General features: G+C 57.9%; 1 protein-coding gene across 4 annotated transcripts in view; it reads right to left on the bottom strand.

Annotated features, from left to right (window-relative positions):
* Positions 1-388: 388 nt before the first annotated feature.
* Positions 389-17,248, bottom strand: part of LOC143842789 (putative cation-transporting ATPase 13A4) — a 44,614-nt gene continuing 27,754 nt past the window's right edge. For 3 of the 4 annotated variants that reach the window (XM_077347985.1, XM_077347986.1, XM_077347987.1), the window contains 18 exons: positions 16,456-16,517; positions 15,019-15,169; positions 14,273-14,359; positions 13,819-13,972; positions 12,953-13,064; positions 12,410-12,534; positions 11,413-11,579; positions 10,908-11,015; positions 10,581-10,660; positions 9,987-10,029; positions 9,300-9,409; positions 8,178-8,274; positions 7,817-7,889; positions 6,872-7,046; positions 5,878-6,083; positions 3,982-4,070; positions 2,978-3,058; positions 389-2,275 (listed from right to left, as the gene is read on the bottom strand). In XM_077347985.1, the coding sequence (XP_077204100.1) occupies positions 2,042-2,275; positions 2,978-3,058; positions 3,982-4,070; positions 5,878-6,083; positions 6,872-7,046; positions 7,817-7,889; positions 8,178-8,274; positions 9,300-9,409; positions 9,987-10,029; positions 10,581-10,660; positions 10,908-11,015; positions 11,413-11,579; positions 12,410-12,534; positions 12,953-13,064; positions 13,819-13,972; positions 14,273-14,359; positions 15,019-15,169; positions 16,456-16,517 (2,154 nt within the window). In that variant the 3' untranslated portion in view covers positions 389-2,041. Of the gene's footprint in view, positions 2,276-2,977; positions 3,059-3,981; positions 4,071-4,716; positions 4,881-5,877; positions 6,084-6,871; positions 7,047-7,816; positions 7,890-8,177; positions 8,275-9,299; positions 9,410-9,986; positions 10,030-10,580; positions 10,661-10,907; positions 11,016-11,412; positions 11,580-12,409; positions 12,535-12,952; positions 13,065-13,818; positions 13,973-14,272; positions 14,360-15,018; positions 15,170-16,455; positions 16,518-17,248 lie in introns of all 4 variants that reach the window. The other variant, XR_013233356.1, reaches the window with a different exon arrangement.

Here is a 17,248-nt window from a genome sequence, read left to right as displayed (position 1 = left end):
TTAGAGTATGTCTCCCCTTCCCAAAGGCGCCAAACAGAAAACAACTCTGCGCCATAAAGAACGCCCCCCTCTTTAGACCAGAACGGAGCCCTCCCTGCAAACAGCCCCGGAGGAGAGACTGAAAGACTTTGTGTGCCCCACAAGGGAGCCAAGGGCTGCACAGGCAGCTGCAGGCCCTTCCCAAGGACCAGCGGGGCCACAGACAACAGGGCCCTGAGGAGAGGCAGACCAGCTCCTCCTCCTCCTCCTGGGAGAGGGAGCCAGGAAGAAAGGCTGGGAGGGAGACAGCCAAGGGGCCTCCAGCCCTCTATGGGAGAGGCAGAGCTTCATTTCATTTTATTGACTTTATACTTCCTTTACTTCAATTTTATTTACTTCATTTGTACCTCCCCCCCCCCCTCCCATGGAACACAGGCTAGCACTGTTCTCCCTTCCACTTTTTCCTTACAGCAATACCCCTACAAGGTAGGCTAGGCTGAGAGTGTGGACCGGGACCCAGGTCACCCAGCACATTTCCCTGACAGTGAGGATTTGAACCTCAGCCTCCTGGATCCTAGTGGGACCCTTGAGCCAGGAGAAGGCACCTTCATGGGTTCAAGCGGCTGCATTTTGAACACATTTACGTTTTTGAGGCCCTCAAGGGCAGCCCCACACAGGGCTTGCTGCCGTCATCTAACCTGGAGAGCGTGGTCCCTTCCGAGGCCGCGGCATGCCCCACCCCTGCCCCCGCCGAGGCGCTTTTGAGGAAGGGTGTGCGTGACCCTGGGGTGATTCTGGAGAACGGAGGTCCAGTCTATGCCACCCTCCAACGCACATGAGATACCCTCTCAGCACAGAATTATATGATAGCGAAGAGTGGTGAGCCTAGGCATAGGCCATAGGAGGTGGTCTCCAAAAAGTCAAAACTTTACGTATTGGTTGGGGCCATAATCTGCAGATCCCACTCAGCGACACTTTGTAATGAGTTCAGACTTTGTATATAGAGTGTATTGTTATCATTCTGACCACTGAGAAAGACCCAGTAGGGTCGAAATGCGTTTGGTCTTATGTGCAATTTGTTCTGTGTAGTTTTTATTCTGTTTTAAATTGTGCACCACAATAAATAATTACCGTTTTTATATTATTTTGGTGGCCCAAGACCGACATGCTCAGAGAGGTCCGGCCTGCCTTTCCCGCGGCCTGATCGGGTCCCGGCCCATTCAGCCGCCTTGCCTGGTGCCTCCAGGTCGGCCCTTGCGCTGGAAGCCTTTGGCCTTCTTGGCTCCATTTTGCTTCAAATGTTTACATGGGAGCATCTCCACTTTTCCCACAAGGCTTAGAAGCAGCCTGTCTCTTCCGCTGCTGTTCCTCCTACAGGAAATCACACTGGCGGAAATGCCCCCTCCTCTTTATCCTCACAACAACAGTCCTGTGAGGTAGGCTCAGCTGAGTGTTGTGGATGAGCAAAGGACGCCCAGTGAACTGGAGTCAGGTCTCCCCGTCCCCCGGCAGACACGCTGTCCCCTGCACGGCAGTTTAGGGGTGGAGGACTTGGGGAGAAGGAACCTGACTCCGACTTCAGGTGCCAGCTTTGTATAATAAGCAGCCCCTCGTTGTCCCTCCGCCACAGATGGAAAGCAGCAATAATCTGCACTTGGCCCTCGGTTAGGCCAGGGAAATGGCCCTCTTTGGGCCAGATCGGCACAGCAGGCCTCAAAGCACAGAGGTTTTATGTGGTCTTAAATATCGCAATTTTAAGCCGTTGTAAGCTGCCACGAGCCAGCATTGCTGGGAGTAGTGAGTTGGAAATCAAAGGAATAAATACAAATAAATCCCTCCCCCTCCCAGCCTTCCGAGAACTTCAGCGGAACAGAAAGGACTCTCTCCTCCTCCCAGCCCTGTGAGGTAGGTCAAGCACTGAAAGAGCGTGGTGAGAGGCTTCAGGGCAAGCGGGGCTCTTCCCCCTGCCCTCTCCTGGTCTCATCCCGCGTGGCCACCCCGGTGCTCCTTCCTTCTGCGGGAGATCAGGGGAAAGGTCAGGCCAGGCGGTGGCAGCACAGCCTCAGGGGTGATGCCCGGACCGTGGCTCCTCATGGCTCTCAAAGACCGGGTTGGTGTAGGCTTCCCTGCAGCCCACGGAGAGGGCCACTGACTCAGAGAAGTCTGTCCTGCCCAGGGGAGGCCAGGCGGAGTCCCTCTCCACGGCCCTCCGCAGCCTCTGGTAGGAGCTGGAGGACTGGTAGCCCAGGCCTCTCTTCAGCAGGCCCCACAGGGCTCGGTTCTCAATGACCACCTCCTGCGAGAGAAAAGGGGGTGTCGGTCCAGAGCTTGGGCAAAAGCTGCCCCCCCTGCCCAGCTCCAAAGGCAGCAAGTCAGAGATGGGACAAAACCCAGGAGGAGTCGAGGAGTCTGCATGCTAAAGGGGGCAGCCGGGGAGAGCCTCCCCCGAAGGCCCCGGAAGTAGAGAGGATGGCATCTTTCCTCGTGGGAAAGGCTCGTCTGCTCTCTTGGCAGCCAAGCAAGGCAGGCCCTGGTGGGTACTCGGCTGGGAGACCAGTCCAACTCCAGGCTGCTTTGAGCAAGGGCTGAACGGACCTCGCCCGGATGGCTCGATGGGATGTCCATCCAGCAGATGATGCAGACTTCGGGGGTTCCTCCAGGATGCCCCCTGGCCCTGAAAACAGCCCCTGGCCCTATTCCGAATGCTGTGTTTTTAATAGAATGCTACTTTTAACTGTGCTTTTGGTTGCTTACGGCTTAAGATGCTGCGTGGCCCCTGGTCAGTCAAGAAGGTGGACTAAACTGTTCTAATTAATAACCAAATAACCGTGTCCTGGCTGATCCCTATAACTGGCGCTGTCCCCATCCCATTTGGGCCCAGGGAGATCCCCAAGGGAGGGGGGCCTGGCAGCTGCTTTCTCTCACTCCCCACTCCTCGGCTTCCCTCCTCCCACCCCACCCCCGGACAAGAGAGGACATCAAAGAGCCTTCCACTCACCTCCACCGTGAAGGAGAGGGCGAAGGTGACCGTCAGCATGACCAACAGGGCGATCCGCCACACCAGGGGGGTGCACACCAGCTGGGGGAGGGGGGGGAGGAGGAGGAGGAAGCAAGCTGGTCACAAAGGGGAAGGGTCAGCTCACCAGGAGCTGGGTGGGGGTGGGACTGAGCCCTTCCTCCCCCTTGGAAAGGTCCCCTCCAGACTGAAGGTTCTTGGGGTGAGAGAGAGCGGGATACAAGGCCACAGAGTCCCCCCCCCTCCCCCCAAGCAGCCCTTTTCTCCAGGGAAACTGATCTCTGTAGTCTGGAGAGAGTTGTCCAGTCAACTCCTAGAGGATGGTAAGCCGGCCTGCCCCCTTGCCTTTTGGGGGACATGGTGCAAGGGAGGAAAACCACAGCTGAGAGTCACAGAGCCCCCAGTGCTCTCTTCCATGCGGAGCTTGCCAGAGAGCCCCCAAGCACACGTGCCACGTCTGGGCCTCAGTCCTTTCAGGGCATCCAGGAAGAGGCCCACCGCTGGAGTCCCCTGGCCACTGCTGCCCAGAGAATTCACCCAGCTGGGGGAGCGGAAGGGCTTCAGATCCTGCCCCAGGGAAGACAACGGAGAAACCCCGGCCTGAGGCAAACCCCTGGACCCCAGTGTGCCACGGCTGATGATGGAGACATTTCCATCCCGAACCTGCCCCAGGTCGACCGAGAGGCCAGAACCGTGTCACATGACTCAGGTGAGTGAGCCAAGCCACATCATGAAGGGAGCAGCATTCCTGGAGACCAGGTCACTATAGAGAATTGGGGGGGAGGGCTCTAGAATCCCCTCAACACACACACATTTCTTGCCTAGGAAACACAGCTTGGGGCACACGGAGCCCCAACCCCCCAGGTAGGACCCCTTGGGGGACCAGCCTCAAGCCAAAGAGGGCCAGCAGCCCCTTTGGGAGCAAGACAAGCCACCAGGATGTGGGGAGGGGGAGGGGAGGGGGAGGGGGAGGGGGCGCTACTCACCTCCATCCGGGCATAGAGCTCATCTAAGTGGGCAAAGAGAAAGAAGAGGCAAACAGCCAGCTGCACCGCCAGCGTGACCACAAAGACATCTGGAGGGAGAGAGGCAGGCAACAGCTGCCTTGGAGGAAGGATCCCACGGCATCACAGCCCAAACCCCTTCCCAAAACCCCTGCTCTCCCCACGTTCAAGTACTTCCCAAGCCAGAGCCACCACCCTCGCTGTGTAGCCTCCCTGGGACCAAGCAGGTGGAGAAATGAAGAGACCAGATGGGCAGAGGAGCTGCTGAGGTGGCAAACCAAAGGGAGGGCAGCAATCTGGAAATGCTTCAGGAGGTTTTTCCTTTGCTTTCTCCCCTTTTTTGATTTCTGTTCTTATTATTGTGCAATTTTCTTTGGAGAAGAATCTTTGATTATGTCAAATAATAACTGGGTGCTTTTTCTTTTTTAAGAGGTTCAGCCTTGGGCTGGGGGGGGGCTGTTTGAGGCTGCATCTCAGTTTTCTGAAGATCCAGCCTGTCTCTGTGGCCTCCCCCCAGCTTTGAAGTGCTCCCCCCTTTTTAGAATCATAGAATCAGAGTTGGAAGGGACCTCATGGGTCATCTAGTCCAACCCCTGCACTCAAATCCCAATTGCTCATCCACTGTAACCTGCCACCCCTTTGCCTTCACAGAATCAGCCTCTCCGTCAGATGGCTCTGCAGCCTCTGTTTAAAAATCTCCAAAGATGGAGAACCCACCATCGCCTGAGGAAGCCTGTTCCACTGAGAAACTGCTCTAACTGTCAGGGACTTCTTCCGGAGGTTTAGATGGAATTTCTGTTGAATTAATTTCATCCCACTGGTTCTGATCCATCCCTCTGGGGCAAGAGAGAACAACTCTGCTCCATCCTCCATATGGCAGCCTTTAAAAAAATTTTTGAAGTAATTTCATCCCAATGGTTCTGAGAGCCCTTCAAGTATTTAAATATGGTTATCAGATCCCCTCTGTCATCTCCTCTCTAGGCTAAACAGATTGAGCTCCCTCAAACTCTCCTCCTACGTCTTGGTCTCCAAACCCCTCCCCATCTTTGTTGCCCTCCTCTGGACATGTTCCAGTTTGTCTATATCCCTCTTCAAAACTGGACTCCAAGTGAGGCTGAACCAGAGCAGAGCAAAGCGGTACCATCACCTCCCATGATCTGGACACGATACTCCGTTTGATACAGCCCAAAATCCCATTTGCCTTTTTAGCCACTGAGTCACACTGCTGACTCATGTTCAATGTATGGTCTACTAAGACTCCTAGATCCTTTTCACACATGCTACTGCCAAGACAAGTCTCCCCCATCCTGTATTGGTGTATTTGGCTTTTCCTGCCTAAATGCAGAACTTTACATTTGTCCCTATTCAGTTTAGCCCACTTCACGAGCCTATCAAGATCATCCTGTATTCTGTTGTTCAGTTGTGTTTGCTCCCCCTCCCAGTTTAGTATCATCTGCAAATGTAGTAAGTGTCCCCTCTAATCCTTCTTCCAAATCATTAATAAATATGTTGAACAACACAAGCCCCAGGACAGATCCTTGGGGGACTCACTGGCCACTCTTTTCCAAGAAGATGCTGAACCATTTTGCCGACATTGCCAGCATTCACCCTCCCACCACCACCTCCTGCAGCAAGCAGTTAGTGTGGCTCAGAAATCTGAGCTGACCCCTGCAGAGAGGAGACCACGAGGGTCTTGTTCACCCCCTCCCCACCAGGCCTCAAGACTGAGGCAACCAAAGAGGGCCAGAAGAGGTGCTCATTTCCTCCTCTCCAGTGGAAGAGAGTGCCACAGCCGTCCCCGGGGTCCAGGCTAGCCACCAACTGCTCCTGCATGCAGACCTGCCTAGGCAGGGCCCACCCACCACAGGGCCCCCTTACAGTTTGTATGCACAGGCTGTTGGAAGGGCTTCCCCTTGGAGAAGACCACGGCCACCAGAAGGCAGTTGATGGTGCCAAGGAGCCAGACGGTGGTGTTCTCGTAGCTCCGGTAGTCATCCTTGGCTTCTTCACTGCCCGAGCTGTTGCTGCTTCTTGTCGCATTGCCTGCGGCTCCTGCGTGGCTCGTGTTCCCAGGAGAGCAGGCACTGCAAAGGGAACGGGGCTCCATCTCTGTTCCACGGGAACCCCCAAACCAAACCAAAGCCAGGCGCGGCGGCCCACAGCCAGAGGCTCCCCAGAGAAATGCCTCTCCCAGGACAGAGCCCATCCATGGGGCCCAGCAGCCAGCTTCCAACGGAGGCCAGCGACAGGCAGAAGACAACCGTCCCCCTCTCCAGTACTCCCCCCCCCCAAGCCACTTTAGGGCCCCCTGCCTCTGCACATGGAGGCTCCGCTCTGACCATAGGGGTCGGACCTGTTCTCCACAAAAGTGCCCAAGTCATTTGAGCCACCAGAGACCACCGGGGAGAAAGGTGGGAAACCCCACAGCCACACTCGCTCCGCCACTGCTGTGCTGAGAGGGCAGTCTGCAACCCCTTTCCACTCACATCTGCATCCCTGTCAATAAAACTGCTGCCCATCTCTTGTTTCTAGTCAGAGATGAACAAAGAGGAAAACCAGGGTGTCTGGAGGGTCCAAATTCGTTCACCCTCTCCTCCCTTACTCACGGGCACCCCCCATTTCCCTACACATGCCAAGCCACTGGGAGGGCAGCTAGCAAGGAGCAGGCGCATTGCCGGATGGAGCTTACGGGGAGAAGAGAAAGCCCCAAGCAGGCTTGCCCTAGAGCGGGGGGGGGGGGCAGACTGGCACTCTAAGAGGTCCGTGGACTACAGTCACCATGAGCCACCCCTGCCACAGAGAGCTGCCTCTCCCCAGAGCCTCCTGAAAGGAGGACTTGCTCCCATGGGCTGTGGCCAGAGGAGCCCCTCACCTGAGCAGGTTGTCGGCCGAGTACCAGGGCTGCTGCTGCACCAGGACAAAGCCGCAGACTTGCAGGGCCAGGCTGAAGAGGATGTTCAGAACCACGGAGAGCAGCAGGGGCGGGGAGGTGAGCCTGGCCGCAGGGCGGAAGGGGACCAGTTTGGGGGAGGCGCCGTTCAGGCTCACTGCAAAGAGAGAACGGGGCTTGTCTCTGCTCGACAACCAGAAGAACCCCCCCCTCCGACCATGCAGGAGCCAAGGCACCAGGACCGCTGGGAATCGCCCCTCCGGACGTGGCTCCGACCTCCTGACGTGGAGCTGTCAGCCTGCGTTGGGCCGGCCGGGCCTGGCTGTGGCGGCTCCTGGGACTGCCCACCAGACAGAAAGCGAGTGGTCAAGGGGGGGCAGTCTGGCCACGGCTGTGCGAAGGCCGTTTATTTGGCAAGAGAAACATTCAGACACATTTGGGTGCAGCCCAGTTGCAGGTAACGCGCCCCTTCTGGGAGAAGATCCTTGGGGGTGCCAAAGTGAAGCCCCCCTGGCTGCCTCTGGGTGTGCTGAAAAACAGCTGGCCAGCTCAGCCCCTTTTGCTTTGGGTTAAGGGGGAACGCATATTAGCAACAGCAAAGGGTCTGTATCAGAGGAAGAGATGCCTTCTGGGGATGCCTGCTCGCCATCAGAACAGTGTCCCTCATGAGCTGGTGGATGCTTTGTCATTGGTGTTTTCTAAGTAGCCACAGGAGACCTCCTTGTTGTGGCTTTTGAAGGGGGTGGGACTAGATGACCCTGGGGGATCCCTTCCAACTCTGAGATTAAATGCATAACTACTGAGGCTTTCCTGCCAGACTGAAGAGGGAAAGGGCCTGGCCTGGACCCCCCTGGCCCCTCTCTCTGCCTGTGGACTTTGGCTGAGGAAGGCCTTCCCTTTACCCCCGGAGAGCATCAGGCCACTTACTGGTCATTCCAATGAGGGTGGTGATGGCCAAGTCCTGGAACAAAAACTGGTAGTTCCCAAAGGAGTTCAGTTTCTGGAAGACAGAGAGGGAGGGGGGAAGGGAAAGAGGCCCTGGAATTGACTGTCCATGCTGGGAGCCCGTGGGGGGGGGGCGAGATATGCTGGGCTCAGCCCCTCACTGCCCCCATGAAGAGGCAGAGTGGTCTGGACAGGGCCGGGGGAGGCAGGCATGGTGCTGGGGAGGGGGGGAAGCCAAAGCAGGTGGCCTGCCCACTAGAGGGCAGAGGGCAGAGGGCAGAGGGCAGCGCCCTCTTCTGCCTGAGCGACAGTCTCTCCAGCTCCCAAGGACCAGTCAGCCTACCCAGTAGAGCAGCAGGACTCCCAGGTACTGGATGATGCTGTACAGCGCCATGTACTTGAACATGCAGAAAGAGGTCACCAGGGCTGCCCGGCCTTGCCTGCGTTTGGAAGAGGAACAGGAGATGGGCGGATCAGGCCCCTCCAGAAAGTTCCAGGAAACAGGCAGCGGTGGGGGGCACTTTTGAGTCTCCTGCATGGACCGCAAAAGGCCCACAGAGGCCAGGGGGGGAGCCCTTTCATGAGCAGCACTGATCAAACCAAGGGGGCTTCTCAAGCGGTGGGTGCAGGTGGCACATAATATGGGCCCAGGCTGGCACTCAGGGCTCTGGACTGAGGCTCTGGAGCCCAGCTGCGGAGGGGAAGGGAAGCCACCCACCTGCACAGGCTGGAAGCCCTGCAGCCCTCCTCCCCCACTCCCTGGCCTGAAGAGGGCTGCCCGTAGGGGGAGTGTGCAGGGGAGGGCCCAAGACGAACCCATCTGATCCAAGGAGTGGGCAGGGTGCTGTTATGTCCACCCTACCCCCTCCGTTCTGCACTCCAGTCCCAATCTCTTAGAGCTGCAGGAACCTGGGACAACAGTGCCCCTCCCAGCCTCCCTTTTCCCTCTCAGCATTTAGAAAATAGAGCAAGGAGAGAGTGGTAGAAAAAATAGAGTGAGGAGACAGGAGGGACAGGTCTGCAACAAAGGCGGAAACTCAGCTGGTTCTCCCAAGAGCTCACAGGGAAAAATATGTTCAGCTTGGTGGCTCTTTACAAGTCTCCAGCCTGGCTGGTGATTTGAGACACTCCACATTCAAGGTGTAGAAGAAGAGAGTTGTTTCTTATATGCTACTTTTCTCTACCCAAAGGAGTCTCAAAGTAGCTTCCAATCACCATCCCTTCCCTCTCCACAACAGACACCCTGTGAGGTGGGTGGGGCTGACAGAGATCTGACAGGACTGCTCAGTGAGAACAGCACTATCAGGACTGTGACTAGCCCAAAGTCACCCAGCTGGCTCCATGTGGAGGAGTGGGAAATTAAACCCAGCTTGCCAGATTAGAAACTGCCACTGTTATCCACTCTACCAAGCTGCAGACAATGGGTAGGACCCCCCCCCCAGCCCCCCTGGCCGCCCGGGCTCACCTGATGAGTTCTGGCACGCACTCCACGTTGGGGGTCCTGGAGGTGAAGGGCGAAGCCACGGAGGCCTCCTGCTCAGACAGGGAGATCCCAGCGTGGGCCACTTTCAGCGCCTGCAAGGCAGCAGCTTCAGCACCAAGCAAGATCCCCCCACCCTCCCAGACAAGAATGCTCCCCAGCGCATCCTGAAAGGACTCTCTTCACATGCTCTGAGGTCCCACAGCTTCGCCACAAGGCTAAGCCAGCCTCAAGGGTAGGAAATTGATGTGGGGGTGGAGCCTGGGGTCCAGGGGGGGATCAGGGGAGGGGAGGGACCTCATCGGGCTCCAGAGCCACAGAGACAGAAATCTCCAGGCTCCATCTGGAGGTTGACAGCCCTTCATGGTGTGGCTCCAGACCAAGGCTGCGGCCAAGGGGAGAAGCCCACAACTGAGAGGAAAGCCCCCTGTTGTGTTGGGCCCTTTCCAAAGAGCGGGCACCCTTCAAGCAGCCCCTTAATCGAGCACCAATGGGAGGGTGCCCCGTTTGGGTCTCCTCCCACAGATCTGCCACGTCCAGGTCAGCCCCCCCTTCCGCCCCCCCCCCCCCCCCGCTTCCAACATGGATGTCAAATGCGTGATGTGAACAGCAGGGGGACTCCTCGAGCAAGAATTGAGCCTCAGAAACCCAGCTTTTGAAAACACGACTCACCCCACAGTCGTTGGCGCCGTCTCCACACATGCCCACAAAGTAACTGGGAACACAAAGGACGACGGGAGCTCCAGAGGCCGGCCGGCTTCCTCCAGCCATGGCTCTTTGCCAGCTAGGGTTTCTTCCCCCTCCCCGCCTTCTGAAGGAGCAGGCACAATTCCCGCCTCCCACTTTTGATGCCCACAGCACCCTTGTGGGGTAGGCGAGTCTGGGAGGACACGGCCAGCTGAAGGTCTCCCAGGGGAGCACCTTCTGGACACCCCCCACACGCATGCCACAAAAGTAACCCCACTGAAGTTTCACAAGGTCACTTCCAGGGCAGCCTGAGTCCCGTCCCCTGCCCCTCCCAGGCCTGAAAAGGGTGTGTCGGCAACAACAGCCATGGCCTGGCCAAGTACAGCACTCACCCCACATCCCCGCGGTCTCCCAGCACATGGGTAGGAACGTGGGGGGGGGGCAGAAAATGGAGCCTGCGTCTTTTTTCAGCATTCAGAAGACAACATTTCACTGTGTGGGTGCCTCATTCCTTGCTGCCATGCCAATGAGGCCCTTTTGCACCCACCCACCCTCCCGGACCCACGAGCGCTCACTCACTCCATCTTCTGAAACTCTTGCACCAAGCTGGCTTTCTGAGCAGGAGACATCCTGGCAAAGACAGTTCCGTTCAGGAGGAGCTGGGGGCAGAAGGGGCTGTCAGAGGGGCACCAACAGCTGGGGGCAGAAGGTCCAGCCATGGGTGGGGGGAGGCACCAATCCGGGCCCTGTGGGTGCCCCGGGAGGAGAGAACGCCCGGCCAAGTCAGGTGCTAGCAGCAGAGCTTGCTCCCAGACCCAGCTGGGCCAGCCCACCCATCCCCCCCCGGCCAAATGGGCACCCCAAAGGGCTCCCAAACCCAGATGCTCCTGCAGCACTCAAGCCCACCTTTGGGAGCAAGTGGCTGAATGATTGCGCGATGACCTCGTAAGAGCCCCCACTCATGCAGAAATGGAACGGGCGTCCCCCTCCTTCCGAGGCAGCAGAGTGGAGGTCCTGCAGAAGATCCACACCATCTTTGTTGCCCTCCTCTGGACACGCTCCAGTTTGTCTACATCCCTCTTCAACTGGGGTGGCCCAAAACTTTCAGGTGCTCCTGCACTTGAGCCTTGAACTATCCCAAAGGAGCAGGCAAATCTCAGCCCTAATGGGGAGGGGGAGGGGGAGGGGGCTGTGGCGCAACAGGATCTGAGCTCCCCGATCAACTGCCCCATCTCCAGGCCAAAGGGCCCCCGGAAGGCAGCAGACAGCCGCAGAGCCAGTCCGAGGGGAGGAGTCAGGCCACAGGCCAGGTGTGGAGTGGTCCAGGAACGGAGGGAGCATCGACAGAGGCAGCTGAGAGCTGAGCACCCTTCCCTCCGTGGCCCCCAAAGGAATCCCGCGGGGAGCTCACCTTTGGTCCAGGGCCGGTGTCCTTGCTGCTCTCTTCCAGGAGCTTCCAGGTGACAGACGCCGCAGGGTGTCCTGGCTGGGTGCCGGCCTCCACCAGAATCACTTGGCTGCCCTGCAGAATGAGGCCAGCCTCCCTGGCGACTGTAATGGCTGTCTGGAGGTTATCCCCTGGAGAGAATCAGAATCACACACAGAGCTGGAAGGGAGCCCAGAGGGCCATCCAGTCCAGTCCCCCCTCCCCCCCCCCCTTCTTGGGGACCTAAAAATCACCCGCTCCCACCGACAGGTGCTCATCTAACCTCCTCCTAAAGGCCCCTTCCAATGGCGGGCAGCAGGTTCCATCTACGATCGGAACGGCCCTCATTGTCAGAAAAGGCTTCCACCCCTTTCTTGCCGCAGGAAATTAGGAGGCTCCCTCTTTGTCAGGCCTTCCTCTGACATAGTTAAGCACAGCTGTCCTCTCCCCCCTTGCCCTCCGCTTCTCCAAGTGACCCAGAGCCAACTTTCTCTGCCTCACTGAGACTTATGGGTGAAGGAGCAGGGGGAGGCAGCAAGTGCCAGCCAGCCAGCCAGCCTTCATGGGGAAACTTGGGGCAGAGCCTCTTATCAGACCTGACGGGGAGGGGAAACTGAGTCAGAGGAGTCCCGGGGGAGTCATGGGGCCCATATGCTCACACATCATGTGCAGACAGGCCACAGCACAGAGCTCCCCCCACCGCCCCCACCATCCTCAATAATCCCACACACACATACACAGGCTGCCCGTCTTCCCTCTGTGTGGGTGAAGGGAGGCCACTGGGCGAGGGGAGCACAAAGGCAGTGAGCTGGCAGAAAAGGTGCAGCCACCCCCGTGCAGCCCCCGCCCTGGAATGACCCCTGCTGGTGCCCTGGGACCCACAGGCCCCTCTTCCAGACTCACCTGCCTCACAGGGCTGTTGTCAGGGGAAAGTGGAGGTGGGAGAACAAGCCGCTCCTCCTCCTGCCCCCAGCGCACCTACCTGTGACCATCACGCTCCGGATGCGGGCGGCTGTGAGCTCCTCCAGGACCGGACGGGTTTCCCTCTTCAGGCGGTTCTCCAGGACCAGGAAGCCCAAGAAGGTCAGGTGGGATTCCACCTCCTCCCTGGGACACAACAAGCAGACACCTCGCAGGACTGGCACAGGCTGGGTCCTGATTCCCTGCAGGCCTCTGCCATGTCTGTAGCTCACGTATGTGGCTGTCACAGTAATCCCATGAGTCTTTAAGACGCCCCCAGGCCCACTCTTCTGTTGAGCCCCTCCCCCCACTGGGGTCCTAATGTGGCTTGCAGCATGCTCCCCTCCTCCGTGTTACCCTCACAAGAACCCTGCGAGGCAGGAAAAGCCGGGGGTGGACCATCCCCAGGGCACCCAGCCAGCTGCCGTGGCAGAGCAGAGCTTTGATCCCGGGTCCTAGTGGCTGCCGAAGGCTTTGTTGCTGCCCGGGAGACTCCGTCCTGCCAGGCAGGTGCACTGGCCCCGCTTCCTCCTGGTGCCTCCTCTGGCTCAGCTCTCTCTCTTACCTCACGAGGGAAGTGGTGGGCACTCCCTCTGGCCAGGCCTTGTGTGCCAGCCCAAGGATGCGGAAGCCTCGACTGGCGTAGAGCTGGAGATGGCTGGCGAAGGTGGGAGGCACTGGGGGGGGGAGAGGGAGATTGAGGCTCAGGGTCGTTTTGTGCTGCCTGGGCCAAGAGGGCATGGCTCCCTGCAACCGCTGCCTGTTTGGGGTGGCTGTGCTTGGCACACAGAACAGAGTGGTCTGCAGGATGTCGCTGTCATGCCAGGGTGGGAGACCGGTGGGCAGAGTAGAGGGGAGAGGCCCCCAGAGAGGCCCAAGGGCACTGGAGCTGTTCTCCTTGGCAGAAAAAGGCAACCTGCCTTTCAAGGGGATTTTGGGCAGCCCTATGCCTGAGGGATGGGGCCTGGGCCCTTCTCCTGCTCCTGGACTCCCTCCCCACTCAGTGTGCCCCACACAGGAGGTACAGGAGAGGTGTGCCCAAGGGGTGCCCTCTGCCCTTCACCCTGCCGGCCGAAGGAAGGGTTGTCAGTCCTTGGCTCTTGTGGCCCTTTCTGGCACACCCAGGGAAATGCCGATCACCACTTTGGGGTCAGGAAGTGGATTTCCTCCAGGCCAGACTGGCCAGGGATTCTCGTTCGGGGGGACCATCTGGGCATGGGTCGCTGTGGGTGGGCAGGTAGTTGTGAGTTTACTGCCCTGAGCTGAGGATTGGGCTAGGTGACCCTGGAAGCCCCTTCCAACTCTATGACTCTCTGATTCTATGAAGGCAGGGAGGACTGTCCCTTATGGCCACCAGCAGGATTGTGAGGTCCTTTCGCCCAGAGGCCCCCCCCACCCAGCAGAGCTTAGAGGAAATACACGACAACCGACCTGATTCAGGCCGGCAGAAGTGGGCCACTCTCTCTGGAGCCCCCTTCATGAAGACGTGGCGGCCCCCACTGAATTCCTGCACAACAACAGACATCCGCTGCAGGGCTGAAGAGAAGGGGAACTGGTGCAAGATGACCATGCCCTCCACTGGCACCTGTGGGAGGAAGAAAGGCTGGAGGGAGAGGCTGCCAGGAGAGAAAGGGCCACGTTAGAGGGCCAGAGACAGGGAGACTTTCTCTGGGGCTGAGGCAAGGAGACAAGTGCCCTGGGGGCAGACCTTCCCTTCACGATGGCTCTTCTTTCCCACCTTCCTACCCTGAGGCTCAGACCAAGTGGGGATCCCTCCCTGGCTGAACCCCAAGGCTTTCCTAAGCCCAGCTTAGGAAAGACACCTCCCCCACCCCCACCCCCGTCCTTTGGCTGCCGGGGACGCAAGACAGGCAGCTCCACTTACGTGGACGGCTTTGGGTCCTGGTTTGACCACCATGGTGTGCGTCAGTTCTCCAGCTGCGCCCCCATGGTCCTTGGGATCCTCGAGTTCCTACAGGTTTGAGGGGGGAGGGAGAGCTCTTTATACCACTGGGGGTCGTGAGGTTGGCACTCTACACGAATGTAAGTTAGCTCGCAGCATAGCAAGGATCCACAAGGAATGAAAAATCCCCCCCCCCCCGGAACTTCCAGAAGTGAAAACGACCGATGGGGGGAACGGGGCTGGGTGTCTGCAGACCCCACGGGCCGACTGCCTTGAGGTCAGGCTACCACAAAGCCTTCTGGGAAACAGGCCCCTTGTTGTGCTCAGTGGGGTCCCCCAAGCCCAGGAGAGTCCTGGCCTGCCTCTGCCTCACAACCCGGGACTGCCTTAGCTGGCCAACCAGGTCAGGGCAAAGGGGTATTGATGCATCATTCCCTTCCACCTACTCTGCATGACCCAGGGAAGCTGAAAAGAGGCCAGGGGTAGACAGCCTGACTAAGCAGCATGAGAAGAAGTGACAGTGGGACAGAAGGGAGGAGTCCCCTCTGGAAAAAGGCACCCGAGGCCTTCTCCTGGATGGGCTGCTGATCCCCACTTTGAAGATAGAACTGCCCTGCCCTGCCCTGGGGCAGAAGGAGGGAGGGGGACGGGGAGGAGGAGAGAGAGAGAGAGAGAGAGAGAGAGAGAGAGAGAGAGAGAGAGAGAGAGAGAGAGAGTGAGTGACTTACCCAGTGAGTTGCCTCAAACATCTTCAGGTCCAGGGGATCTCCCTGGATCTTGCCCTCCAGAAGCACCAAGGAGTGGCAGCAGACCATGGCACCGCACGGCAGGCCCCAGGGTATGGGGCTTCCTGAGGCCAAGCTGCAGACATTCTGGAAGCTGGGCCAGGAGAGAGGGGGCGCACATTACATGCTTTGAAAACAGACCAGAGGTTAGCAGGCAGAAGGGGGAAGGGGCCATACATAGCCAGAAGAACCCTGCACCTGCTGGGCCCACCAGCTTCCAGGCACTGGAAGGTCTCTGTCCGAAGCCTTCTCTGGCTGCAGCCCCAGGGTGGGTGGGGGGCATGTATGAAGTCCTTCTGCTACCCTTAGAAGCCACTGCAAGAGGTCAAGGGTGGCAAATGTGGGGCTAGAAACACGACAAAAGTGCTCAGTCAACAATACCCAGCAAGCTGACACTGCCCTGAGCAACCCTCAGAAGCTCTGTGACTCGGTATCTAAAAATTTGGGGCTGTATTAAAAGAAGTATCGTGTCCAGATCATGGGAGGTGATGGTACCACTTTACTCTGCTCTGGTTCGGCCTCACTTGGAGTTCTGTGTTCAGTTTTGGGCACCTCAGTTGAAGAGGGATGAAGACAAACTGAAACGTGTCCAGAGGAGGGCAACAAAGATGATGAGGGGTTTGGAGACCAAGACATATGAAGAAAGGTTGGGGGAGCTTGGTCTGTTCAGCCTGGAGAGAAGATATCTAAGAAGTGATCAGATAACCATATTTAAATACTTGAAGGGCTCTCAGAACCATTGGGATGAAATTACTTCAAAAGAAATTTCTGCTTAACATCCGGAAGAAGTTTCTGAGAGCAGTTCCTCAGTGGAACAGGCTTCCTTGGGAGGTGGTGGGTTCTCTTTCTTTGGAAGTTTTTAAACTGAGGCTAGATATCTGACGGAGAGGCTGATTTTGTGAACTTAAATAGATGGTGAGTGGGTGGGCAGGAAGGGATGTGCCCGGGTTTGTCTCTTGTGCCCCTTCCTGGCAGACCCAGGGAACTGCTGAAACCACTGTGGGATGGGAGGGGAATTCCCTCCAGGCCAGGCTGGATTCTGGAGATGTTTTTAGGGGGTGGGGGAATCACTTGGGCATGAAATTGGATTCACTGTGGGCAGGCAGGTAGTTATGAGTTCCTGCATTGTGCAGAGGATCGGACTAGATGACCCTGAATATCCCTTCCAAATCTATCGATGGTTCTATGATTCTAAAAAAGGGCTTTCCCTGCTGGCACTTTCCGAATGGCATTTGAATTTTGACAGCTCAAAAGGCCTTGAAGTTTCTGCACAAGACTGACCCACAGGCTCCTTCCCTCTTCTTGCCATAACCCCCGACCCCCAGGTGAAGGGAGAGAGAGGGCAGGAGAAGGAGAAAGAGGTGGGGGGAGAGGCATTACCTCTGTCCTTTGGCCAGAACAAGCCCCCAGAGATCCAGGCCATCCTCCGTGAGTGTCCCCGTCTGTGGAGAAGTACACATTCAGTTTTCGGGACCGTGCAAGGAAGGAATGGGACAGAGGTCCTCCTTCCAGAGGAGAGGATTTGCCTGGCTGACAGGTAGGCAAGGTCCCAGGTGGAGGACAGCAGGAGGTGTGGGCTTCCCTTGGGACACAAGATGTCTAACCTGGATTCCTGCAGCCTCTCTGGCCACAGCTCTCCTCCGTGCCCCCCACCCACCTCTGCCCCTTCCCTGCTACCCCCTCCTGCCTCCTGAGGGCAACAGAAGGGCTTCCAGGGGTCCATCCAGCTCCTGCCTGACTCCTCTTCCTGACCTCTATGGGAAGATGACTTGGCTCCGACCGGAGCATCCCGGCTCCTTCCCTCAAGAGGCTGCTGGAGCTAGACAGGTGGAGCTGCTTCTCTGCCAGCCCCCAATCCTCTGGATGGGCCTGGGCTCACGAGAAGACCGACTCAGCCTCTGCACCCAGGAGCACCGTGCTCATGCCTGCACGGAAGGGGCATTACTGCACAGGCTTGACGTGCTCCTGAGCATCAACAGCAGACTGCTTAGAGAGGTCACCCAGAAAGTCACCATTGTGCAAGGGACACACAGCGGATCTCTCCTTCTGTTCCCACCCCAGGAGGTGCTGCTGAGCAGAGACAGCAAGTTCTGGAGGTGGAGGAAGAGGTGGGGAAAGGCTTGCGAGAGAGAGACAGGGCTGAGCAGGGAATGGGGTTATGCTCTCAGTGGGG

The sequence above is a fragment of the Paroedura picta genome, chromosome 8 (genome assembly GCF_049243985.1).
Source record: "Paroedura picta isolate Pp20150507F chromosome 8, Ppicta_v3.0, whole genome shotgun sequence".
Classification (NCBI taxonomy): domain Eukaryota; kingdom Metazoa; phylum Chordata; class Lepidosauria; order Squamata; family Gekkonidae; genus Paroedura; species Paroedura picta.
The sequence above is the reverse complement of the archived record's forward strand: the minus strand, read 5'-3'. Positions and strand labels throughout refer to the sequence as shown.